At 39.4% G+C, this 27,338-nt stretch overlaps 1 protein-coding gene and 1 long non-coding RNA gene across 4 annotated transcripts in view; one reads left to right on the forward strand and one right to left on the reverse strand.

Moving 5' to 3' along the window:
* The first annotated feature begins 4,488 nt into the window (after positions 1-4,488).
* On the forward strand, positions 4,489-27,298 carry LOC105195721. 3 transcript variants are annotated; one of them, XR_005574633.1, is made up of 5 exons: positions 19,281-19,524; positions 20,612-23,005; positions 23,318-26,492; positions 26,866-27,037; positions 27,284-27,298. XR_005574633.1 is itself a non-coding variant. In XM_026133639.2 (2 exons), exons 1-2 carry the CDS (start codon positions 4,527-4,529, stop codon positions 20,808-20,810), a joined length of 306 nt encoding a protein of 101 aa, XP_025989424.1. In that variant the 5' UTR covers positions 4,489-4,526; the 3' UTR covers positions 20,811-21,083. The 3 variants fall into 3 exon arrangements, 1 of the variants encoding a protein (XP_025989424.1); XR_003268570.2 differs by lacking the exon at positions 19,281-19,524 and adding an exon at positions 20,179-20,391; XM_026133639.2 differs by lacking the exons at positions 19,281-19,524; positions 23,318-26,492; positions 26,866-27,037; positions 27,284-27,298 and adding an exon at positions 4,489-4,633 and having other exon boundaries at positions 20,612-21,083.
* The window catches only part of LOC120357624, a 43,863-nt gene continuing 39,954 nt past the window's right edge, over positions 23,430-27,338 (reverse strand). Inside the window, exon 2 of the long non-coding RNA XR_005574634.1 lies at positions 23,430-23,786. This is a non-coding gene — a long non-coding RNA (uncharacterized LOC120357624). The remainder of the gene's footprint in view (positions 23,787-27,338) is intronic.

Consider the following 27,338-nt stretch of genomic DNA (forward strand, 5'->3'; position numbering starts at 1 on the left):
CAACAAAACAAAAACGCGATAGGTTCACCGTAAAATTTAGCCCTCGACCACTGCGTGGCGGTTCGCGTGACGGAGTGCAGCTTTGTTTCCTCGCAAATAGCATATATCGCGCACCGATTATATCTCATTTATCGCATGTAACTTTATAATGAGAAAATATAGTCAATTAGCTTATCAGCCTTCGGGGCTTATCTTCGAATTCACACGTATCGGCGAGACCTCGAGGCGAAGACGAAATTGCCGGATGTAAAACGCGGCCGCTTCTCCCTTAATGCCATTTCGCTTTTGCGTCATTACATAAACGAAAAAGACGCAACTGAATTAATGGGAATATAGATTAAAATCGTGTGCCTTATTTTACACGAGGTTTCGTAATCGTTTCGTGAAATCGTTGCGAGTACACTCTTACGTAATTGCAGAGTACACCGGTGAATACTCCCCGAACGAAAGAAGCGAGAGAACGATGTACTTTCTTAACCATCGCGAGGAAACTGCTGCAAGCCGCGAAAGGAAGGCGGCCGAGCGGAATTGCCGACGGACCTTCTGCTAATCGCGGAGTTATTAACCCGCTCGACCACGTATAGGCAAGAGCACGTAGTACGCGCCATTATTTTGCAATTCAACTCGGCGGAAAATTAACACAATGTCAGATGCGCGAGAGAAGTCGCGAGAGAGAAGCGCGAAAAAAAAATGAAAAACGACAACAAAGGAAAGGAAAACGCAAAGTCGGAGAGCCGGCTAACCACGAGAGGCAAAGTCCATGTACCCCACTATCGGCGCATCGGCCTTTCCCCTCGATGCCCCATGCCAGGGTACCCTTCTCTCCCTCTCTCTCTCTCTCTCTCTCTCTCTCTCTCTCTTTCTTTCTCTCCCGGTCCCGTCCCTCACCTACGGGCAGGTGAGCAGTGAGCCCGTGTGGCGCGGGTTACCATTATGTCTACAGCCTTGAATTAAAATGCCATATAATGACACAGCTAGGCGGCCCGTATAATTTATGTCCATAAAAATAAAATCATAATTACAGAGGCGCGGACTGCGAAAAGACGGTAATAATATGGCTGCCCGCTGCGCTCGTTGCGTGTTCCGCGGATATATATCGCGTTGGTTGTTGTTCCTGTCGCTCGTTGTCGTGCGGCGGCGTTGATGCGCCGCAGAAACGCGCGCGGCCGCCAATGTCAATCGAGACGGGAGCGCGGAACGTCAGGAGGAGCATTTTTGCGGGTAGCGATCGGTTTCCTCGTTAAGAAAGTAATGAGCGTGCCGAGGCGAAATACTATAATGCAGCGGCCCGGGGATCGCCAGGGGGGGACGCGATACGTCAATCAATCTTCGATCCCGTGCAAAGATACTGACGGCAATGAAAAGTTGTCTTAACGTATTGGAATAAATGTGACCATTTTGCTTTCTCGTTAGCGATTAGTGCGCCCGTAACGACCGGAGGCTTTGTAATTATCGCAAATTATTCCAGACTTGCAACAAGTATAATAAACGCTAAGAATATTACACGGCACAGCACAGCGCAGCACGATTGCATCCTCAAAATAGACATTTATCCACATAACAATATTGAGACGAAGTGACGGGAGCCGTCGCCAACGGGACAAATTACGCGAATGCGGGAATCGCGGGGATAATTTCAATTGCGCTAATCCTATTCGTCATACGCGAGGGGGTAAAAAGGGGGACCGGGAGAGAGTCCGGGCCTCCCGGAATTAAAACTGATAAATGGGGAGAGAAAAATTAATGGCGCCGAAAACACCACTTCGCTGGCATTAATCTTGCGCGGCAAAGTGGCAACGAGGGTTTTCCAGGGGCGCGTGCAGAAAGAAATCGTTTCAGCTCCGTTTCTCACCGTCCGTACGTAGCGCAAATCGTCATGAGACTCTGAAACGCGAACGGAAAGGCGATGTGAGATCGCGTTGATGAATGCCCCCATTACACGAACACCGCTAGTTACTCCTCGGAGATAAACCGCCTTCATTACTCACTTTCTGGCGTGACCTTATTCCCCCCCTTCCTTCCTCTCTCCCGTGCGCCGCGCACCTTCCCGCACCTCGGTCCCGCGGCCTCCACCCGGTACCTATTAAACTAATGCGAATTAATAACGGCAGCTTTTTCTACTCAACGGCCGCCTTCTTGCAACAATAACGGCGTTTTAGTACATAATAAATTTGGACCTCAGGAAACGTATATAATTGCTACGCGAGAGCGTGCGTATCTCGAGACGGGGTTTAACAGATTGGCTCATTTATCTTCCAACGAGGATTCGCGCACCTAGATATATATATATATATATATATATATACACACACACACACACACACACACGCACACACACACACACACGCACACACATGCATACACACTCTCGGGCAACAGAGTCTTGATGGGTTTTCCGGGACGAAATATCCTTTTTGAATAACAAGCGTTTGCTGATGATTTGTCCCGTCAATCTTCGGTTTATCTGCAAACATTCTCCTGACGTACTACGAAATGATACACTAGATAAAAATCGCCGTCTGTCCCCAATTTAAAATGAAAAATTCTCAATTTTACAAAGAAAAAATTTGACACGGAAAAAATTTCGTTTCCCTTATCAAATCGTGTACAGTTTCGAATCGTGTATCAGCTTTCCTGAATACTTTGTAGATACAACACATATTTGTCAATACTGCGCGGATAAATGCCACGCAATCACATTTAATGAGTCACGTTACGCCCTTAATGAAACCAGCATACGTTTAATTGGAAATTAAATTAACGAGCATTACGCGCGAATCAAACGGAATGAAGTAAATTCGCTTAAAAGCGAAATCATAATATATGTCCTGTTCAGTGCCGACGCGGATTACGATATATCAGAGTTGTCGTCTTTCAACTTGAATATAACTTTGTGCAATTTGCGCAAGGTAGATAAATAATATTTCTCGTGCTATTATATATTACCACACATAAAGTGACTTAGCGAGGATATTTATATACAAGATAAATCTTAAAATTGGAGTTGTACTTTATACTAACATTATTTAGACGTGAAACAATCTGCGATTTGTGTAATCTCCCTATTAAAATGTTGAGAATTTGAAATATACGATTGTGAAATATCGTCTTGTGTGATTTTGGAAAGAATGCTCTCGCCCCACGCATCCTGTCGTCTACGTCACTGGACAAATCCGATATTCCAGTCACGCCCGCGAAAAACAAAACACGAGAGAGAGAGAGAGAGAGAGAGAGAGAGAGAGAATACGTTTCCCGCATATGCGTCTCGCGTGTACTCGTTGGATTCATTTTGGCCGGGGACATTCCGCTGTCAGCGCGGCGTTATCGCGCATCGCCGGGCAGTAAAACGTTTCGGCCGTACGCCGATAAACCATGAATCCGCAATTTACAGGAAACGTGAGTGATTCGTTGGTGGTGCACCCGCACGTACCAACCAGGCTAGGAACGTATAAAACACGGGTACGCGTATAATAACGTGGACGCGCCCGCGTTAGCCGTGTTTGTCGTCGACCGAGGCAAAACGAGCGTTACGCGCCGCGACGAATTAAAGAAAATTGCGACGAATATCTACCTGTTTGTTGCAATTGACATTCGCGAACGCGTTCGTCGTCTGGACGGTTGGCCCGATGACTTAAGTGGAACGAGTTAATTTCATGGTGCGAGCCGCAGAGCGAGGCCGCTTACGTCGCAATATCGTGACGTGTCTCGTACAGTGTCTCGTGTAAATGCATCGGCTCGAAACGTTAATATTTTTACTTCTCCCCCTCGGCCCCTCGCTTCTTTCGACACGGTCATTAAACACGACTGGGATGGAATAAAATTGCCGTCGTTTCACTGATGACAGGCGATACGTCATTGTAACCGTTTCACAATGGGACATTACTCCTCGGGTTCGTGACAATAGTTAACTCTCCGCATCGCGTAAGTGTGCGCGTTATTATTCGCGCGTGCACATGTGTCGTGAGGCTCAACGACGATGCCGGTAGCAGCAGCGAGCCGCGCGAAACAGGATCATTTTATTATACGGAGAGAGAGAGAGAGAGAGAAAGTCTACATAATTTCTGTCTGTGGCGGAAGTATCGAAAACAGTTGGATGATCTAGACAGCGTCTAAACAGTCAGTCTAGACAGTTCGTAGTCTTTATTCGAAAAGTCGTACTAATTTTAATCATCGTATAAAAATGTGAGAGCGACACGAGCAAAAAACGCGAATCGGAAACCACAACAACAGGTCTCGCATGTAACAAAACTCCGAAATACGTGACACATTTCGCGCGTGTAAGCGCAAAGCGGCGAAGAGGACAGGCCATCATAACATGTTGAAACATCGATATACCTTCGGACCTACGTCGAATCGGACCCATTTCTGCGACACGAAGCGCAAACCGTCGGTTAAATACGGTCTCGCTTGCGTCAGCCGTCGCGCCGCAGCGGCCGTTTATAAAATGGCTATATAACGGGGCGTGAATATTCATTGAGTGTCATAACGCTCAGTGAACATCCGTCGCGCGTAATGGATAGTCAGTAATGACGCCTCGTTATGACAACGCGTTCGTGGTTAGTGTAGGTAGATGCCTCTGGCGAATCCAGAGGCGGCCAGGAACTGACATTTCCGACTCGAGAGCCGGCGTAAGGTAATAATTAATCGCTCGCGTTTCTAACTTTTGATTATATCCCATGATTCCGCTGACACTGCTCGAACTAATTACTTAACGAGCCCGCTTGATGTACAAGATATATCTAGGAACAGTCGCTGCAAGATGACAGTCGTATAAATCCTGACGCTTCTCGTTTCCTTAATTTAAAGCGTCACGTCTCTCGCGCAGAGTTCTCCAAGTCTACGGCTAGAATATCGACATTCGCTCTCTCTCTCTCTCTCTCTCTCTTCTCTCTCCCGCCGACGGAACAGAAATACACCTCTGATTATATTAATACGCTTCATTATAAGTCACGATACATAATCGATGTATAATTTTACGTTGTCCATGTGTTTGAAATGTTCAATTTATGTCATCTCTTCTTACGACGAGTTTAAGACAACTTGTAATCACACTTAGTAACGTGTTTTTTTTTCTTTTCTTACAATTGATAGTTATCTGAGAGCAATTTTCAATCAATTTTCTAGCTAAAAAAAATTGTAATCTTTTCTTTCCTGAAATAAAAGAAACTCCCCGTGCAAGGATTAAGTCTCGACGGATACTAAAAGTTTGATGGCTCGATCTTGTACAAAATAACTACTAAACACAAGTCTTCCAAGACATTTATTTCTCTCTCGAAGCAAAAAAGTCTACGAGAGATGTGCATGTCGCGATAGCGAAAGGAATCCGTGCTACGCCAATGTGCGACACGCCACGACCAAAAACCATAAAGGACTTATCGCCCGATCCGAGCGTAATCACTTTCCCGGCGGGGTTGGAAGTCTCGCGTACGCCGCGGAGCTTCGAGGAGGGAGGGTTGACCGGGGAAGTAAATCAAACTAGAATTACCGCCTGCTTAGCATACGGACCAAAGTCTCCCAGGAACAAGCGGCGATGAGGGCTGGAAGAAGAGAGGGAGCGCGGCGGGCGAGCCGACGACGGCCGTGGAAGGCAACCAGAAATAATATCGCCATGAATACAAGAGTGAGCGCCATTACACGTAATTGTGATCTATAGGTGTCATATATTATAGCGTCGACGACGTATAAAGGGCGTTCAGGTTCGCACGCGTAAATCCCTGTCCCCCCTGGCCCCTCCCGCTCTCTTCCTGCCTCCTCCTCTCGCGTCACCATTTTCCATTGCTGTCCCTACTGCGGTGTCTGCTCGTCCCTCAACCGTGAGTCGTTCTCGTCGTCCCGCTGCTCGAATCATCCCCCCGGTGAAATATTTACGAGCATAATCAGCCCATATACAATAAAGTAACCTCCTACTTCGAGGAGGGTTATCTCACCCCGTACGACGCCACATAAGTCTGCTTCGTCTATGTCGTAAGCGTGATATCATCTTCGGACGTGGGTTATTCTGCGGATAAATCGATTGGCGCATGTCATTCCGCATATAACACATTACGGCGTCCGCAACTGAATTTCTCGAAATAAACGTTAACGGAACGCGATCGCGTAGTGTGTCTCTCTCGGATCTCTCTCGCAACGTAAGGAGAATTTGTTTCGTTAACGCTTCTCACAGGAAGTCAGGGAAAACGAAATCAATCATTTCCACGACGTGCCGCTTCGCGTTTTCGACTATACCCCGACGATATTTTGACAGCTCGAAAATAGCGCGACGACGTCGAAACTGAACGACGGCGCTCTTATGTTCCCGTTCCGTTCCGTCCCCTTCGCAAAGCCGAGGACGATATTACGCATCGCGGTGATGTATCGTCCCCGCTGTTCGAGGTGCGTCACGGTACGTTACGCTCGGACCGCTCGCCGCGAATAAAATCATTGTTGGTAAGTGATTAATGACTGTGTTATAAGAGACCGACCGAGCGCAGTTCCTCGCCATAAACTTCGCGACACTTTCGCGCTGTTCACGTGACCGATAACATTTCCGAAGACGGGGGGGGAGGGATTGCATTTGTTCCTGCCTCGAAAACGTTGACCCGAATACGAGAGACGTGAATAAAAGCCATTCCGAAAAGAAAATATCTATGCGCGAGAGAATTTTCTGATAATTAAAACCGTTGCTTACGAATATGTCATTCTTCACTTTCGTATTTGTCATTCTTGAAACAGGTGATTGATAATTGATCTCTCTCTCTCTCTCTCTCTCTCTCTCTCTCTCTCTCTCTCTCTCTCTATGCCAAATAAGCCATTAAAAATCCATCCTTTTCGAGTTATTTTCGCTTGAATAAAAAGAGATTTTTATAGAATTTTTGGCGAGTGATTTTTGAGATTTAGAGAATTAAAGATTTGAAATTTAGAGATGTCGTCGAATGTAGAAATGACAGCGTGCAAAAACCATTCGCCGATTTTACATTACGTCCACAGCTGTTTGAAACGTATGTCGGGGCAATAAATCAAATTATTCGTTCACTTTAGTTCGCTTTCGACAAAAACGAAAAATTATCGATGTACCGATAGTTCACGAATGGCAAACACGCCGGGAGTTATGGATGATTCCGGTCGCGCGCAGGGAGAGAGAAACGGCATTAATGATTGAATCGTAGAAGGCTCGCTGATCGTATCTCAGCAACGGCGACTCCAATCTACACAATTTATCAACAGGGTACCGGGGCTCTCACCCCGTGCTTCTTTCAGATTGATGTTACTATAACAACACGTCAGTTATTCATTGTGCGCCCGGCAGTGCATTAATCAAGCCCTCGCTCTGACATCAAATACAAATGATATTTTATAGCGTCGTAAATCTTCGCCGACTGTCACCGTTCGTGGGCGTTTGCTACGAACGCGTCTCTTGGGAGCCGCCCCCCCCCGCCCCCGTCCGGTTCCCCACACTTGCCTCCTGACTACGGTCCTTCTTGCCCCCGCGCCATGCCCCTTTCCGGCGTCCCGGGGTTTAGCTGTCTGACTCCTGCCTTATCCTGGCAGCTCTATTTAGCCTACTGATTCGTCTTTTCGACTCGCCCGAAGGAACGGGAAGACGCTCGGTTTCGCATTATTAATCCTGCGTCTGCTTCTCAGTTTGATAAGCGTTATCGCGTGTCTTCTCGAGAGACAAAAGGGGAAAGACAAAGACTCTGGCATTCTTTGTAAACCGCATGTACTTTTACAGCGCTACATTGAAGGAACATTAGTATATCGAGTGTATCGATTAGTATAAACTAAATTCTCTAGAATTATTCGATTCCAATTAAAACATTTCTTTTTTTAAATTTATTTTTCTTTTCATAGAGATTATAATGCAGAAAGAAATGAACAAATCTAATTGACTAAGATAATTAAAATTTTTAATAAGATTTGATTAGTAATGTTTTTTTTATTAAAGTTCTTTTTTATGGGACATAAATAAAAAATCAATTTTAGTTCTCTATATCTTGTTCCATTTATATCATGCATATAAATCTCATTGTTATTGTTTTTATTCTTCTTATAGATTGCACGTCGCTTCCACTTTTCCTTAAAGATTTATAGAACTTTCAATTGTAACATATGATAGGGATGTACGTAAATGTTGGCAATATATTAAACTCGGGTACATGGGTTCGCCAAGTCCAAATGACTGTGGGAATCAGTCATTCGTACGGGATTCTGGATTGAAGTCTCTTAAATGTAAGTCTACTGCCATCTGTACTACTGTGCGAGAAACTTGTGCTTGCTTGCCGATAAACTAAATTTTCAATATAAAATTATAATTTCGTTTTTCACCATGTATTTATAAATTATTTAAAAAAAAAGAAAAAAAAATTAATGATAAAAAGGTAATTCATTTATATTACATATTGTGTTGTGTGTATAATTATTAAAGTTAGGAATAGACACATTTTAATATAAATTTAATCGAAATTTTACTCGTACGTAATGTTCTTTGTCGTTATCGTTATGATTTTTTCATTATCCATTATTGCATGCTATTTATATAAAATATATAATTGTTTCAAACGGCATAACAGCACACGTAACTATGATGAGAGCGTGGTAGAAGTGTGGTAACTATAACAACGCGTTCGTGATTACTTTGATAATTCATTGCAAAGCAATAGCTCGGCAAAAGAGAACAGGCGAATGATAAGCCGGCATTAATTGCCCGTACGTTCGACCGGGTGTACACGGTGTAATAACGCGATCTTTGTCAATTGACTGCGCATTTCGGAGTCGGTGAGCGAAATTAACCGCAAGCAAGTCAACCAGCCGGAGAGACGGGGAGCACCTGGCTCCAACATCAAATGAATACGATGGCGCGGGAGGCGAGAGGGGAAGATGGACCCGTTGCTTTCGGTGGGGAGACATTGCCCCCCAGGCCACGTCCATCACGTCAGCCGCGGTAATAAGTTTGAAATCCACATCAAGCGATTAATAATGCTCCGGCGAATCGCAAAAAGGTGCTGCATTGCCTCGGTAAGAGAGAAGTTATTAAGCTGGCCCGAGGGCCCACGAGGTTGGCGGCCATGTTTGCTGTCAGTAACAACTCTCCCCGCTTTGCAGCGTTTTGCCGGCGGTACAGCGGGCGCCTTTCGCAAATAATAATTCTGCAGTTTGCCCCCTGCTCCTTTCCATCCTCCCCCCTCCCCCCTCTCATCTACTTCTCTCTCTCTTTCTCTCTCTCTCTCTCTCTTCCTCTCTTTTCCCTGGTCCCCCATGCCAACTCTTGCACGGTTCGCTAGAGACCGGCCACCGTTGGAGGCCTGGTCAATTAATTTATCGATGAAACGTTATATCGAGAATTTATTTTCACCGTTTGCCGCGACCGCCGTCGGCTCTTGGCGAGTCGCGCGGATTACGGGTATGTGTGCCGGTTTAACGATTATGTCTCGGATACTAAGTGTCCGGTAAGTTGCCGGTTTATTGCCAGAAGTTGCGGCAACCCATCCATTTTCGGAGGTGGCCCCCATCGAGAGAGTTGCGCGATCTCGTCGTTCCGTGAGAACGTTCCGCCTCGCGACGGAAATAAACGCGTCAAATATTCTTATAAACCGCCGATAAGATGTGACAGACTAATCGGCTCATTTCGCAAGACAATTCGAATAATGTGGCGCATAAATTGTTACTTTAATTAGGTACCGACAGAAACGTTTCAATAATTCCGATGGCAATGCGCGCCGGTGCGTATTATCGTTTCGTTTCGTACGATTTCAGCGAGCCGTTCTCTGTGAAATAAATCACAGAACTGACACTAACGAACGCGCGCTAGGAGGGATCACGTGGTTCCATTCACGTAAAGCGTTTGCCGATAATGACGAAGATATGGTTGGAAGATTTATTAGCGGCCGACGGGTGTGCGTGCGCGCGGGTGCGGACGCGGACGCGGACGCGCGTGTGTATAGAAACGAGTGGAAAGCTCGTTAGTCAGCTTTGAGTTAGGTAGTCGATATGGACGTCAGGCGCAATTCGTTTCGTTGCCTAATTATAAAGCCCGAAGCCCTCGGGGGGCCTCGAGGCGGCGCCGTTTCAACTCGCGAAAAGGAGCCGGGGGTCCCCCGCGCGCGGATTTTATAAATTGCCCAGGTGGGCTCGGCGACGTAGCGCGGCGTAAAAAATTAAATTTACCCAATAGTTCCCGTTACAGCGAACGTTATTGTTATTAATGTCTGGTATTAATTAAACCTGGCTCCGCCAGGCACTCGATATATCTCACGTTGTGGGATTGTAATTCTTTTATTAGTATGTTTTTTTTCACATAATAACGATTATTAGCACTTTCTTTTGCACGTAAATATTTCATAAATACGTTTCCGTTCGTTTTTACACACGTTTTTGCGTAGGATCATTCGATTATTATTCGTCTCGAAATATATGATAAAACTTCAGATGTGGCTTTTATAGCGCTCATTTTTTCTCCCCTAGCACATATTTATTTATCCAACTGCATACTGATAGACATTCTTAATGACTGCCATATATTATTCAGGCTGACTAACTAGTCAAGACAACATGACGCGTAAAAAATTTAATTTGTTAGGTAGTAGCTGTCTCTGCGACCATTATTATTATGAGTGTTCCGCCTTAATTAGCTGCACGCCGGGATGGGGAAAAATTTACAAGGAGATTGGCGAAAAGTTCTACATGGTGGCCTTCCGTATCCCTACGTTCTACGCGGCATTATTAATTTGCGTCGCGTCGGTATGATAATGGGAGTTTGCGCGATAAGTCGGGGACACGCGACCCGCAATAAACAAAGTTTCTTGCGAAGAAACCGATGCGATAAAAGGAGGCGGTTGTAAACAGTGTCGGTTCAATCGGTATCGACGTCCGCGTAAAAGGCGTATATCGCGTCGCGCCGATCGGCCGCGCCGATTATTGCGGCGATTTCGCAGATCGGGTACGCAGTACCGGGACTTAAAAACTCGCTAGCGATTTTCTTTCCCTTCGCGCGCTCGATCGGAATGATTTACGAGCGTATAATTTATCCCACATTATACCGCGCGCCGATCGCACATACGCAGGACTATGAAACTCCGCGCACGGTAAACATATGGTAATCAGGCGATTTGACTCATCAAGGCTCGGCTTTGTAAATGGCACGGATGTCCTCCGTAATTTATGTGATGCACGGCGCGTAAGTGCGACCGGCGGAGAACAAGCGAGCGCTCACCTCGACGCACTATCATTAAATTCAATGCGAGCACGAGTGGCGTATCTCTATCTGCCTGCACACGAACGTGTGTGTACTGGGTGCGCTCTGGAGGATAATCATCGCTCCTCCGATTGTGGACCAACTCTGATTACAGATCATAGGCAATCGAAAGTCGAGACGTCCTCGAATTTTTGAAACGCTCGCTGATAAATAGTACAAGTTCATTTTTTCCTTCGTGTCAACTTAATTTTCGTCGGGACGTGATTTAAGATTGAGAGTTAACTGCGAATGGAACGTGCCGAGAGTCAGCTCTCTTCTGCTAAAGAAAGATAATGCGAGCGTACTTTAAACAGCTTCGTTTCGCGATAATGATACGCTATTTTACGCCGCCGTAGGTTAGATAGATCTATAACACGATTTAATATTCTTGGTCCATGTTGGATATCATTATCAATAATTAATGTAGTTACCGAGACAATTGATGCTTCTACAAATCAGAATGAAACATGGATGAAACGACTATAATTTCACGAGGGGCTTGAAGGCATTAGTCAGCTGAGTATATTCTTCACAAGATTTTTCCACGGATAATTTCTGAGGGATGACGAGGGTGTATTATCTACGGTTCGCAACATATCAGGCCCATTAAAATGGGGGAGCCCCGCAGCGAGGGGGCAACCATCGCGTCAGCAATGAATATATTATGAATGTAAACTCATCATTAGTCATGTTAATAAAGCAATTATTTTTATTGATAGCTGGTAATATCATAAATTAACCTCATGTGCGAGATAATTGGTGCCTTATAAATATGTAAAGACCCAGGAAGCTGGAACATTAATATTAACGTTATGTTAATAAGTATATTAAACGACGTCGAATGTCTTTCTGAACACTAATTTATCGCCATACGTCATAGCGACATACTAAAATCTTGGTAATATTACGTATGCGCAAATATATTCTAATTGGATTCAAGTATCATGTGAAAATCATGTCAGTGAAATTAAATTAACTAAATATTGTTATGCAAATTCTATTAGATATTATGTTTAATATTAAAATTTAATATTATAATACTGCATATAATTTAGTGATAATTAAAATATTTAATAAATATATAATATTATTGCATATTTTTTAGTTTTACAACTTTACATTTTATATTTTTATTGAATAATATTAGAACAATTAAGAGTTTCTTGTAAAAGTATTATATGCACAAAATAAATCTATCACGTAATAAAATATGTGTATCATTTTGTATATTATTTTTGACGTTTCCATTTGTCAATAAATGCTTGTTTGAAAAATAAGTTAAATGTAGAGAAATATATCATCTGCCGATAAAATGGAATACTTAAATATCTGTTAGTCAATCTAAGCTACGGTTTACTTTATAATGTTACGATCGCTTCAAAGCATTCTTTAAATAATTAATTTGTAAAATTTTTTGTTTCAATTATTCAATCAAACTCTTCGAAACATTTATTGTATAAAATACAGCAAATGGAATACAACGCAGATCTGCGTTGTATCATTTCAGCTCTCAGTGTTACATACGGTATTGTATCAACGGTAGATACAGAAACAATTTAACTTTACGAAAGCGAAATTTTAAACGAATAATCAGTTATCGATAGTAAATTTGTTACGTAACAGAATAATATTTGATAAATGATTAATAAAAAATTCTGTACAACATAAATAAATTTAATTATGTATGTATATTAAATTGTAAATAAAAAATCGGATTTTATATTGCTGCAAAATATACAGCAACTAAAACTGAAAATCACTGATCATTGTGATATTTATTAATCTTATTTTATTCAATAGTTTGTAATATATATGTATGCAATTTTTTACGACAAATGATAACAAGGCAGAATGTTCTATGTAACATCATTTTCTCTTTTATCTTTACAGGGTAAGGTTGAATCAAAAGTTGGACATATATAATATAAAATTAATTTTCAAAAAATCAATATTTTATGGTAACATTTATATTAAGATAAATCATATAATTTCTAAAGATCATGGTAATTTTTTAAATATGGAATTATATGACTTTTTTTACACATGATTCCTTTTGTTATTCATAAAATATTTTATATTTCAAAATGTGTCAGACAAAAGTATAAAATATCTTGTAAACTAAATTTTTGGATATTTTTTAGTCTTAATCTTAATACTTTTATTTTCATACAAAATAATTGGAGGAATCATATTAAAAAATCATATAATTTTATTTTAAAAAATAGTCATGACCTTTATACAACCATGAAAAATTGATTTTATTATTATGTCCCCTTTCGGACGATTCAACTTTTATTTAAACATATTTTGTATTTGATTTTACTCTGTAAAAATAAAAAAGATAGTTACGTTAAATGGAACATGTGTATTTGTAAAATTAAAAAAGAATTAATAAGAGAATTATTATAATCGCAATTTGATTTCGAAAAAAGCGATATTACTTGCTCTCCAAATGGCATTGCAGACAAATCATCATTTTCTGGTAGAGGATGTGTATTAGTTGGTTACGTGAGGGGCTTTCCAAACGAGATATTATGTGTTATCGGCAAAATATTATGAGTATTTTATTGCGTTGTATTTCCCGGTAAATAGCCGCAAAATGGATTCATTGCCACCAAAGAGGCATGAATATAATAGTCGTAATCGTGATTTCTGTAAAATTGGAAGCTTTTTTTTTTCAAAAAAGTAATTCCGAATTATCATAAATAAAATATTATTTTTAAAAATTTAATTATATTTGTTAGAATACCGTAATGTAAAATTATTCATTAACAATAAATAGGAAAACCTATTTCTATTAATGACCTATTTCATTAATTATGCATATGTTACGATGACGAATTATAAAAACACAACTTATACGTATGAACTGTGGTTGTTGGTGCTTGTATCGATCTATTTACAGATATTCGAATACATATTTAAAAAACGTAATTTACAAGAGAGCACAATTTCCCGAATAGAAATGCAGCAGAGATTTTGGGAGCAGTTTTAACGATCGATGGATGATATAATGCCGCGCGTTGGTGAAATGGCGCAACCGTTATTTCTCATCAACAAGAAAAATTAAAAGTGCGAGAGAGTTATAGTTAACGATCAGCGCGGATGAAACCGCGCGCCATTCTCAATTATTATCAATTGCATTTCCGCGACGAAGTATAGAGGAACCTTCTCACCGGATTGTCGAATAAACGTTGCTATTTCATTTATTTCACCCGCCCGTTAGAGAGTTACGGTCCATTCCAGTAATTACTACGGATACACCATTATGTAAGGGTGAAAAAAGGGGATCGGACAGGTGCGGGCGGGGGATGAATGTACAGTGCGCATTTCAATTTGCCGCACAATTTTCTAGAGACGGATGGGTAGGACGACTCTCGTTTCCGAGCGGGATTACAGCCGTGTAAGATTTAATCGCGTGTCCGCGGTTGTTAATGCTACAGATTACACTTTATCGAATTTTGACAGGATCGAGCTTCACGGGAAAGAAGGTTCCTCATTGCACATCAAGTTGGATATTGAATTACACATGAGTTTAATCGCGCCTCGTTACAATAGATCTTGCGTAATACATAAAATGGAAAATTGTTTGCAAATGAAGCTGACTCGAATCAAAGAATCATCATATCGATGAGATGATATTACACGAGCAATGAGAGAAATACGGTTAATTAAAGCCTAAATGTTAATGACGCGAGCCTCTCCGATGTGCATTCAGCTCAGGGATCGCATAGTTGATTAAACATCATTTAAAAACATTGAACGTTTTATGCGTTGCTATTTCAAAATAATTCCAGGCGATTAAGCTTTGATTAAGGTCGATAATTAAAATCGCCTGTGGTAAAAACAGTTGCGATGCATTTGTTCGGAATCGAACCGCATCATACGTAAAAGTGCTTGAATATACATTGTGTATTCGAATGTTTGTGTCACTTTAATTTCTGACGAATATATCGCAGCTGTGTCATTTTCTATAAGCCTGGCTTCAGGAAATGACGAATGTAACGGACTAGAGATTTTCGCAGCTTATTTTCAGAGAAATATTTTATGATCGACGTCCTCGCGGAAACTGTGGTGCTGCATCTTCTCCTGTTCGACTGAAAGCTTTATCAAATGTCCTCAAACAGACAGGAGCTATGAAGTAACAAATCAGAAATATGAGGATATGAAACAGACTTTCCATGTCACTCGTTGTATACTCGATATAAGTAGCCATACGTGTGCTCCACGGTTTATAATGTATATTGTTCTGAAACCTGACCGATGCGATAATGAAATATAGCGAACATTTTTTTTCAGGAATTTCTACAATCCAGAATTATTAGCCAAATTGAATTATAAGACTAAGTCTTCAGTCTAACTTAAGACTGAATATTGTAAATTTAATATTTTTCTATTTTATTAAAGTTTTTTTTATGGAGAAACATTTGACTAGTTCTCTTTCTTCAATTAACTTTTTAACATAATTTTTAATAAAAAAATAATTACACTTTACTAATGCTCTTAATGATTACTTTATTTTATACGTTGTTACGTGAAATATTTCGTAAAATTACACTTTTTATCCTTTTTATTCACACGACTCTTCCATCAAGAACATTCTGTTTTAAAAAAGTACGTGTATATCCAATTATAACTTTTATGATATTACTAGCTATCTGCTTTTATTCTTCTTTTATCTCAACTTCGCAAATCTCTCGCACATAAACTCATTTTGGCGGACTATATTGCCCATATCCATCCTCATTTGGCATCAAAATACATCTCAGATAATTCTTAATGTTATGGAATTAATTGCCCTTTTTCTTCTTTAGATTGCCTCATAAAATGTCGCGCACAGGCGTTACATAGATGTCGCGTTCGAACAAGCGTATGCCTCTCTCGTCGTAGCATTTTTATGTCAGCTTGTTCTGATCCGCGATGCGACAATATCAGCGGTTGCGTGAAAAATTGAACGGACGTATTCTCGCTCGATTTCCCATTATTACTTTACATTCGCGACGAACGCGAGGTAAGACGGACCCGCGGTAAAGAGAGCCTGTCGAAAGCCGAAAGCATTTTCTCGACGTCTCGCGTCTCGAAGGGATTCCCACATCTGTATTTGTCCCGCTATAAATCGCCGACGGTTGCCGCAGCTATATCTCACTCTCACGTTTTGCTTTGAGTAATGTCTTACCGACGTATTCCGGTCGCCTGGGAGAAGGAAACGGAGTTGGAATCAATTGTGATCATAAACATGGACATGCAAGCAGGCATTCTGCACGATTCGTTAAAATAAAGCTTCATAATGTATCTAATAAAAGTCGCATGTATGGAGGCAATTTTGCAATTGCGCGCATCACGGAGAAATATTGTTCGCCGCGCCCCTATACATGGGTCGATCAGAGTTTTATTTGCCCAAGATAAAGAACGCATTCAATATATTCATGAGATGAGTATTAGACAGCCATACATTTAGCGCAATAAGGGTACAGGTTAACATATCGACTTTTCCGAACACAAGAACACCTTATGATATTTATTGACCTTAGGTTTTAATAATATTCAAATCAAATGTGTATGTCGATTCAAAATATCTTAAAAATAGACCATAAAAGGCAATAATGAATAAATTTCTGAATTTCAATTAAATGATTCAATAAGCGCCAAGAATATTGGTATCAACGTGTAGCACTACGTAATGCCGAAGCGATGCATTATCCCCGTGGTTCTACCGTTTGTCAAATTAGTAGCGATTAATCGTTCGAGGCAGAGAGTACGACTTAGGAGAGCTAAGCGAATGAGAAATTAGAGCCTGTCTTAGATAAATCTAAGCGAGCCGTTATCTTGCGATATTTGGCTAAAGGCGAAAATCGAAATGCCTCGAACGGTGCGCGCATCTTATCCCGAAAGTCGCTGACGCGGTCCCTCATTCGCGATAGAGTCGAGCTGTCGGGCGTCTTCTAGCGCCGAGAACGAAGGTGTATTCCCATTCGAGCTGCTTGGGACGAGTCCATGCTCCGGCTTGCGTCTATCTGTTGAGATTTCCTGAGCTACGTGATCAGGATGTGGATAGTACTGTTCGTGAGGAACGCCAGGACATATTCTGACGCAAGTTCGCGCGCGCTCTGGGACGGGCGTCTCGCAAAATTGTATGGGGCGAGAAGATCGTTTCGATACTGGTACGACCGATCGAAGTGATTCCCTTTACACCGTTTCGTGGGAAACAGTGTTACTTTCAGACGAAAGACAGCACTTTTTAGCAAATCAGAAAGGATCGCGGTAATCGTGTAGGACGAATATACTACACGTGTCTTTGTTGTAAAAATAAGGAAAAAGGAAAAAGAAAGCAAACGATTTGAGTAACATGACAAAATATGACAATACATTTTTCTGTAATTATTGTTTTATCTTATTAAAAGGTACGCTAAACTGTCAATTAAATTTAAATTGTAGAATAATATAAAATGTATTCGATATTATCAAATAATTTAAAGCTGTATTCTCTTGTGTAACATAATTTTTAATAAAGAAAATAAATTATACATTCTAAAGAAAATATTCGAAGTTATACACAATTTTAAACACTTCCGTTACATTTAAATAAAAATGATATTTTGCACAGCGCAATCTTCTTTTTAAGTTCCTTTCTCAGTTTGTAGAAAGCGCGTTTCTCTTAACTTTGCAACTGTTGAAGTAGTTATATATAATTTAATTATAGCTGCAACGGATTCTAGTTTGCCGTTAGGTCAGAAGTGGCCTGTAATTAATTCGGGCATCCTCGTAACCAAAAGCTCCAAGGCACGCTTGTGAGCAACTTGTGACCTGCTGCCGTCAGTTTTCATGAGCTCGGAAATGTATTGCATTCTTTTCTTTGCGATATAGATATAGATATTGCATATTATTTATTTTTTGCGCTTTCTACAATACGCAGTAATATCAATTAGTTTTCGCGAAAATTTAATTGAGGCATTCAAGATTAATATGCAATTTTAATAGACAATATTAAAATATAATATTTGAATTTATGATATTAAAATAAATTTCAACGTTATTTCGGTGATATAAAAGCTGGACAAAATATATTTATACAAGTGCGATATTTCATCTTATCTATTTTTATCATTTTATGCGGTTTTATTAATATTTGTACGGTACTTTTCGCGTTATTATGATCATTCTTTGCAACGAAGACCGACCAATTGCAGCCGCAAACGAAAGGCGAAAAAAAACCCAATATCGTGCCGTTGGCAGCAAATTTGCTAAATATTTATCACGACTGTGCACGATGCGCGCATGACTACCCACGTATTTCGATCAAAAATTCATGAAGTATGGCACAGTATATTTGCCTTTACAATCTGAACATGGAAACAGTAGATGTATTTAGCGTTTTTGATTCAAGAAAGAGATCCAAGTAGAGAGAGAGAGAGAGAGAGAGAGAGAGAGAGAGAGAGAGAGAGAGAGAGAGAGAGAGAGAGAGAGAGAGAGAGAGACTGGTTTTCGTAAGCCGTGAATTTTCCATAGAAGAAAGGTGAATTTAATTGAAAAGATACAAAACAAGTTTACAAGAGAAAATGGTTTCTCGCAGAGAGACAGAACGAGTATCCTATAGATATTGCGTTGAAAATTATCGGCTACGATTATTCTCGTGATCTCTCTCCCGGACAGTTGTAACGAAGGGTTGTTCCGATAAACCAACAAAAGGGCGGGCTAGATGGTGGATTCCCGGGTAAGGTAGAGGCGTAGAGCGACACGAGTAGGGCAGGGTTACGGATACGGGGTTACGGCATTACTATCCTGATAATGGAGTGGCGGTCAATGGGGCGATAGATCGCGCCGTGGAGACGGCGCGCCGTAACGCGCGGGAGCCGAGCAAGCTCCCGAGGGAACCGCTCACCCCCTTCGTCTGCCAGTTTCAGGCCACGTATAGCGAACGTCGTCGTTTCACCTCCCTGTCTTTCTCACGGCTGTATTCGATCCCCCTTCTACATTTCCGCCCTCCCTCTCTCGCTCCCTCACCTACTCTCTTTCTCGCCCGTCGATTCCTATCGGCCGGGGTAGACGTTTCCGCGCCGAATGCGCGTTCTTGACGTAACGTAGGGTCGCTACCGCTCTCGCAAAAGCTGTCGCTGGAAAACTGCAGTGCGCCTGGACGAAAGTGTTTTCCAAAGTCGATGATACTCGTCACGTTTTTCCGTGGATAGGTACGAACGCGCGCCTGTCGAGGAAACTCAGGATCGTCGGCATCTATACGGAAGAGTTCTACAAATATCATTGCCCCACGATTTTATTGGCTGAACATTGCGCGCCTTTATTATTTATTTCGCGATAAGGTTTGTATCGATTCAAATGTATCGTAAATATATACATACATACATATATATATATATATATATGCATATACACACACACACACATATATACACACATATATGTATATATGTATGTATGTATGAGTTGTGTGTACGTGTGTGTTTAGAGACACATGTATGCCATGACATTGTCGCATCCAAACTACATTCGTATTTGTTCGATCCGCGATAACAAATCCGTAGAACGGCATGGATGAGCGCGTTATACCGTCACAATTCGACTGTTGTATCAGTCCACCGCAACTATTCAACGCCGTCATCAAATATTGACCGATAATATTACAGGCGTTCGTGATTTCCACCGTGATTAGAAATGCACGCGATTACGTATCGATTTGCTTTTATGCAAAAAAAAACAAATGGTATTAATTATTCTATGATGCGACGTATACGCAATGATGTGCACGTGCTCGATGCGTGCCTGTTTAATCGTATTTTTTTTATGAATAAATCGCCAGACACAATTTGCGTTGACGCAATTCATTCTTATTGCGTGAGAATATACGCGGGAATTGATCAGATTGAGCGAGTATATTCGCTTGTTATAGAATAAAATGTTTGATAGAGACGAGGGGACATTTATACGAGAATGAAATAAATATGCGTTTGCTGCGTAATAATAGGGTAGGGGACAATCGCAAGATTGAATAGTATAAGCTTGGGAAGATGTCAAGTGTTGGTCCAGTCAAGCTTTGACCATCCGTGAAACATCAATCCTCTCGTCCTGAAATAACATTATCTCAAAGTTTGCCGATTAAACTCCAACGGTTCGTAAGATTTGACAGGCGACAAAGCGACACAGCGTTATTTAATTATACGTGAAAATCTGTAAGTCAATGATATCAATTTAATCATCATGACGAAAATATACTTATCGCTATTTTTTTCTGGAAGTAGTAGATAATGCATTGCGAATTGGACAGTATGACAATAGTAATATACCTCGCGCAAGCATGCAATCAGAAAAGCGAGAATTGACATTTTCATGATTTGCGTACAAGTTGAATATGTTGCTTCATGAAAAATGTATTTTTTTTTTCTTTTTCAGAATCATTCAGTATGAGAATCGGCTTTTATATCATCAGTATATTATTTCTACTGATGATGACGGTAACGGCGTTCAGAGTGCCAGTAAGCGTGCTACGGCAAAAGAAGAGAATCGGTGCGCACATGATGCGCAAACCAAGATTGGCCCTATGGCATCGGCAGCAGCGTTCATTCTCCTAAACACTTGCAAGCTACGATAATCCACCTCGCACGTGACGTGAATATTTCAACGCGTAAAGTAACCACAAGAAACTTTACATTATGCGTATCATGTAGTAGTATTACTATACTCAATGTAATTCTAACGTTTTATGATAACAGAATGAGTTTTAAGTAAGCTCGTTTAAAATAAATTTATTTTTTTTTATTCTACTAAGTATTATTGATTAGGTACGCGCACATTACGTAATAGTTGCATATATATATATATATATAAAATGAGGTAATATCGCAATAAAAGTGTCAAAATGTTATTTGTTGGTGCATGATTTGTTAAACAGTCGATGCAAATTATGTTTTAATGAGTAGCGCATTTCTTTCAGCAGCTACATAGATAATACATTCATATACATATGTGTTTATTCAAACGCGGATAATCGGGCATGTTATCATGAATCGTTAATCAATGACTGTTAAAGCAACCGGTTTGATTTTCTATTCAATAAAAAAAGGATATGATTTATGGATATTCTCTCAACATTTGCAAAGTCAGAGAGATGTCTAGCGGTAAGTTCTATATCTGCTCGTAAATCCGTACGCTTAGAATCTGTCATAAAAATACGCTCGAAGATAAAGCGACTCACTTTCGAAACTGGGTAAATGCCTCGTCATATGCCCGGAGTCAAAGCAACGCCTTGTGCGACATGAATATTTACTACCGGAGGTGATTTTTGTAAGCTCTGAAGGACTAGCGAGTTCTCAATGGTATCTCAGTACCTTTCAAACGCAGACCGTGGCGTATCTCGTACAAATTTCCGTGGCCTATATCTGTGCTTACTTCGATTTTGCATTTTATTTTATATTTAGCATTAGCTGCTCTAACGTACCGCTCTATCGTTATAAATAAAATCACTTCTCCGAGATATATTGAAAACAAAAGTTGAATTAGGTGAGAATTGTTTTTCATAATCACGATACATCAAGGTGTTTATTAATTTTAATAGAAATTATTTTGATTTCTAGATGTTTAATTGGTGCAATATTAATAGCTTAAAACTGTCTGATCAAGATTTCGAATGCAAATGAACATTAACTGAAAATTGCTCTTATGCAACGTAATATGTCAAGTCTGCCTTATAAGTAAATGTTCTTGAAGCAAAGAAATAGGCCACTGGTTTAGTATGAATCATCTTGTAACGTCAATGACGTCGCGTTTTACCATGGCGATAGAGGTAGCCCGTTCCACTTTGAAGTGAACTGCGAAACGACATTGGTTACGATCGAAATAAATGGTCTCTACGATAGAAGACGGAGGAGGAACGTTAACGTGATGGAGGTAGAATTCGTCGTAGTTTTATTCTGATGTTGGGCTCACGTTCAATCGTGCAGGTGGAAAGAAGGAGGGGAGGGAGGATTGCAGGAACGTGGGTGGTTATGGGAGTAGCGGTAAGGCGCTGCAGATTCTCAGAGAGACGGTTCGATCTGCCGATCGCTAAAAGAATCAAATAGAGGGCGAGGTTCCCTTGCGAAATTTCGCGCTGATATCGTATATACGTTCGTTGTACATGAATGTAGCGTATATAAATTTTTTTGCGCAACAAAAATTTATTTTCCAATCTTTCATTTCATCGAGATTTTTATAAAATTCTGTATGCTTATTGCGAAAAATTCGTAAAAATTTGCGATGGATCCGAATTATGTGATAAATAAAATACCAAGTTAACATAAAATTAATAATAAATGTATGCGGAAATTTGTGAGAGAATATGTGGTGTATCTGCTTATTACTCTTTTCCTGACATTATTTGCTTTTCGTAAAAACACACAACGAGTGAACCAGGATAGAAAATTAAAAGTTTAAATGTTTAACGGGGGTTCCCGCATCTCTCTACACGCGCACGTTTCGGTAATTCCAGTTTCTTTAAATTTCTGTCTCCAAGCGAAACATTCTCTCATACATTGAAAGAGCATGAAGTACAAAAACATGTTTTTCCCCGTACATGTATATTCTTGTTTGATAAGTATAAAAAGAACGTCGCCGTCTGCAGTTACGAGTGAGATAAGATTCGGTTCTTCCCGTCAATGAAATAAAGCGCGCGCATAATGAGAAAACATATATATACAATGTGTATATAATGACGTTTGGAAGAGAGATACTATCACACTTCTCTAATTTACAAGCGTGAGAAGACATCAGCTGATCCTATCATCCGCGAGGAAACACAAGTTAAGCGAGGTATATTTACTTTATTTTACTTGTTTTATATGTTACGAGTATCATAAAGAGAAAATTATAATATATAATTTTCTTTCCTTCTCTCTGTTTTGTTCTATGACTGTTCTGTTTTGTTCTAAATAATTTTTCTTGTTCAAAAAATAACAATTTTGAACGTGATAAAATTCCATATTCTCGTGCTTTTAATATGTTTTATTAGAATATCTTAAAAGAAATTTCAAATATACTATGCTGTCCACGCTTTTGTGGTAATTTGCCCTTTAATTCGATATTTGAATTTACGTATAATTTATGTATATATTTGGCTTTCAGAAACCAAAAACGCAATATGAAATTTCACTTGTTCATCTTCGTACTGCTCTTGGCAACGATAGCGATCCTTGCGTATCAACCGCCAATCAGGAATCCACCTCCAGGTGGATGGAAACCCTTCCCGACTTTCCCCGGTCAGGGACCTTATAACCCGAAGATTAGATTTCCTCATTAGAGAGAGATAATATAACTAAACGATGATTTCTGCTCACGTCTATTTGAGTTGAAAATGATACCGACATTAATCGTTCATTTACTTTTATAAGATAAAGCGTAACGAATGTTTGGCGAAGGTGATGAATACTTTTTGTAATAAAGACAAATGAAAATCTAAGTATTATTTAAACATTTCTTTCAACCTGCGCAAAATATTTAAGCACTAAAATAAGAAAATAAAAAAATTTTTTTGACTCACCGACCCGATGCGCAATGAGCGGAGTTATTCAGCCACTAGATCCTGCGATGTAATCTGTAACATACAAGTAAAAGAGAAATTATAACATTGCTCAAAATAATTAATATTTGAAGAAATAATTATTTCGTTCATAGAATATTATTCGTACATTAAATATAATAAAATTTAATTTTTCAAAATCTCCTTTATTTTTAAGCTTAATCATATAGTTTTTACAAGAAAAAATCTCTTTGCTCTAATGTTTATTTAAATTCAAATGAATGATTAAAATAAAGAACGAAGATGCAATTGCAGTAAATAATTCAGATTAATGCGAACAAAAAATTGATCGATTTTATAACATTAACGTTTTAATGCGCGCTACAAGGATCCACGTAAATGTGATCGTTTATTTCGATTTTTCTTTTAGACGAGAAATGTAACTGCGCGAGATACTTTAAAACAGTCTCTTTGCTCCTATCACAATAAATATCCCAAACGTAATTTCGTTACATTCGATTTTTCCTCAGCATTCGAATCGGTCGTGCATCGGTTTTTGCAATCCTATAAACGAGTGACTCCTCGTTGTCCGTGGATCTGATAACGCTAATTACGCTAATACATTATACGAGCGGAAGCCCCGAAATAACGAGTGCGGCACCAAGCTCCATGTGCACCCGGTTGCATTTACCTCTGGCAATGCCTATCGCGTAGGTAGACGAGGGTGTCCTAATTACCTACCGCCCGGCGAGACGCCTTCTTGCCCGCATGTAAACACCTTCATTACCACTGAACTGCTCCATAAAATATTTCCCCAGGATAGTTGTTCGGTATAGGTAATAACCCCAATCCACGGAACTCTATAAAACGTCGCTCCTTATGGCCGCTAACTTAGTGAAGGATAATTATCGCCCGTTATGCCAGCTGATTATGTTATCGTTACGATGTCATAACGCGATCACAGCGAAAACACGGAATGCGATCTTTATGCATAGCAGCAACTTGATGTAATACGCTTTTATCCAACAAGCTGTTAAGAGTACTTTTGTAACAAACGAGAGATCCAAGTGTTATTTGCAATGTATCTCTCATCGCGATGCAATAATTGAGTTTGTAGTATGTCATAAATCTGTTTGCAGATTTACGATCATGGAGCTATAAAGAGAATATTATCGAATCGGTAAAATGGAAAGGTAAATTATTTTATATACATTGCCAACATTACACCGTCATGCTACACTTATTAAACTATTAATGAATAATATTTTGCATACAATTAGTTGCATAATTGAACATACTGCAATTGGCGAAGACAAAATAATGCTATAAGTATTGGAGTAATTTTCAATTTCCCATTTTTTATTCAACGTCCTCTTAGTCATAACTATAACACGTATATAGCTGTGATCATGTATCGCTATGACAGTCAATAAAGTCACTCGTTTATAGTCAATCCTAAAATATTTATTCGCTTCTTCTTAGCGTACGCTTAGGGGAGCGGAAACACAGTAGAAACGTGTCGGATTTTAAACCAAGGACTAAGCTTTAGGAAATATCTCGGTTTCCTCGCAAGAGAGACACTATCCAGCTTTCTCGTATCGACGAGTAAACGACCTCAAACTCTAGCCGCCCTTATATTTCATGCCCAAGTAAAAGTTCCTGTTCTGTACCAGGCGCGTCGATATTCTCGGTCGCGGCGAAGCCCCTTCGCAACTGAAAAATGTATTCTTACAAGATAGATATTCCCATAATTTTACGCGAGTTGTACGTGCTTCTGAAAATAGGTAATCTTCCCGCAGTTCAAAGTTATTTTCATATCACGCCGCGTCTGGCGATAAGTGTTTATCTGTGGTTTATGAACGAGAGTCGTATGCTTCATTTTCAGTCTGGAGAATGCGAGTTTAAAGGGTATCATTTATGATTGATAATATGATAAAAAATACGGCTTTTAATATTAACCGAGATATCCCCCTTATCCTTCTTTCCATATTTCAGATGTTGCTAAAATATTTATTTAAAAATTTTGTTGTCACACATACACATACATATATTTTTTTTCGCTAGTTTCATGTAACTCGTATTTTGCAAAACAAGATATTTTTTTATCCCTTGATTATTTATATTATTGTATAAACTATTCTTTGTTTCAAAATAATTTTTATTTTTACGTTGCTAACGCAATTGTAATTCTCTTTGTAATTTCATTCTCTTTCTACTACTGTTGTAAAACATATACGCCACTTTTAACATATAAATAGGAATATATATTTTCTTTCTTCAAAAAATTGCTCGGTGTTTGCGGTATTCACGGTATTGTAAAATGTATGAACAGTTAATTAAAAAATTTTTTCCAATTGTCATCCAATTTTACGGTATTTATTTTGTTTGTCATCCATGTGATTTTATGTACAATAATGTACACTACAACAATAATTATAGTAAAAAGAGTAGAAAGGGAAACAAAAAGAACAGTTGTTATTAATGTTCGTATGAAAAAAAACCCTTTTATGAGAATACTGGAATTACAATAATATGTGTATGTGACAAAAAAGGATTCAATTTACAGATTTTTGGATACGAAAAGTCCTTAAATATATGAAAAGTATATCTTGTCCGAAACAAGATGGATAAAGCCGTTAAATCATCAGCAAAGAGTGCGACGCCACGTCACTGGCTGTGATGACAGGCGTGATAATGCTAAGCCCGAGGGACTTTCCCGTAACTTGGATTTTGCGCTGTTTTTCGCGTCTTACATCGAACGATAACGATTAATGATAAGAGGTTTGTAACGTAGACAGCACAATCCGAGTTCCGCTATAGTCAGATTAAAGTGCAGTAAAATAATCTTTAGACTCGTGATTTACTAACTAAATTTAATTTTGATAATTTTGTCAATTATTTTACGATAATCTCATAATTTTCTTCACATGTACAGTTTTTAATCAACAACACGTTGTTTTGATAATATTATAGAACATTTTTACATTTTCAAACAATTTTATTAAATTTAATATTTAATTTGTCTTGTTTGATGCTACAAAAACATAAATAATTAAAAAATAACGGGATATTTTTATTGTATTTTGCAATGTGCAAATTTATTAAAAAAGGAATAATATCGTATTATTTATACGTCCCTTTCTTTCTTCATCAGAACAATATATTTGAACGTGAGGCTCGCAACGTACATCATGATGCTGTTAGTTGCAATCTGCGCTTTGTTTACCGATACTCATGCACTCCCGGAACACAGACCTCGCTTACCGGAAGGTCCTGGCTACGTCCTATTTAATCCTTGACAACCTTGGCCAGTACCGTGGCCAAATGTAAGTATACTAATCAATACCTACACATCATTTCCAAATACGCAAAATACTTGATTTTCTATTCATAATAAAAACTACAAATTTTATGATTATTTATCTTTAAAAAAGACATGACACTTTTATTACTTACCATTATTTTCCTTTAATCTAAAAAAAAGATAAATTCACTTATTGTATTGTAAATAAACTATATTACACAATGACTAAATTAAACTTGTTGCTAAACTATTTTTATCATTTTTATAGCACGGCCGTTAATAATCTGATTAAAACTACTATTAAAAATTATGAGAGAGACTAA

This window comes from Solenopsis invicta, chromosome 4 (genome assembly GCF_016802725.1).
Source record: "Solenopsis invicta isolate M01_SB chromosome 4, UNIL_Sinv_3.0, whole genome shotgun sequence".
NCBI lineage: Eukaryota > Metazoa > Arthropoda > Insecta > Hymenoptera > Formicidae > Solenopsis > Solenopsis invicta.

Excerpts from the sequence above, each read along its gene's own strand:
- LOC105195721 (XM_026133639.2), top strand. The coding sequence starts at position 4,527 with ATGACGCCTCGTTATGACAACGCGTTCGTGGTTAGTGTAGGTAGATGC. Across the intron at positions 4,634-20,611 it reads GACTCGAGAGCCGGCGTAAG|AATCATTCAGTATGAGAATC; the intron begins GTAATAATTAAT and ends TTTCTTTTTCAG.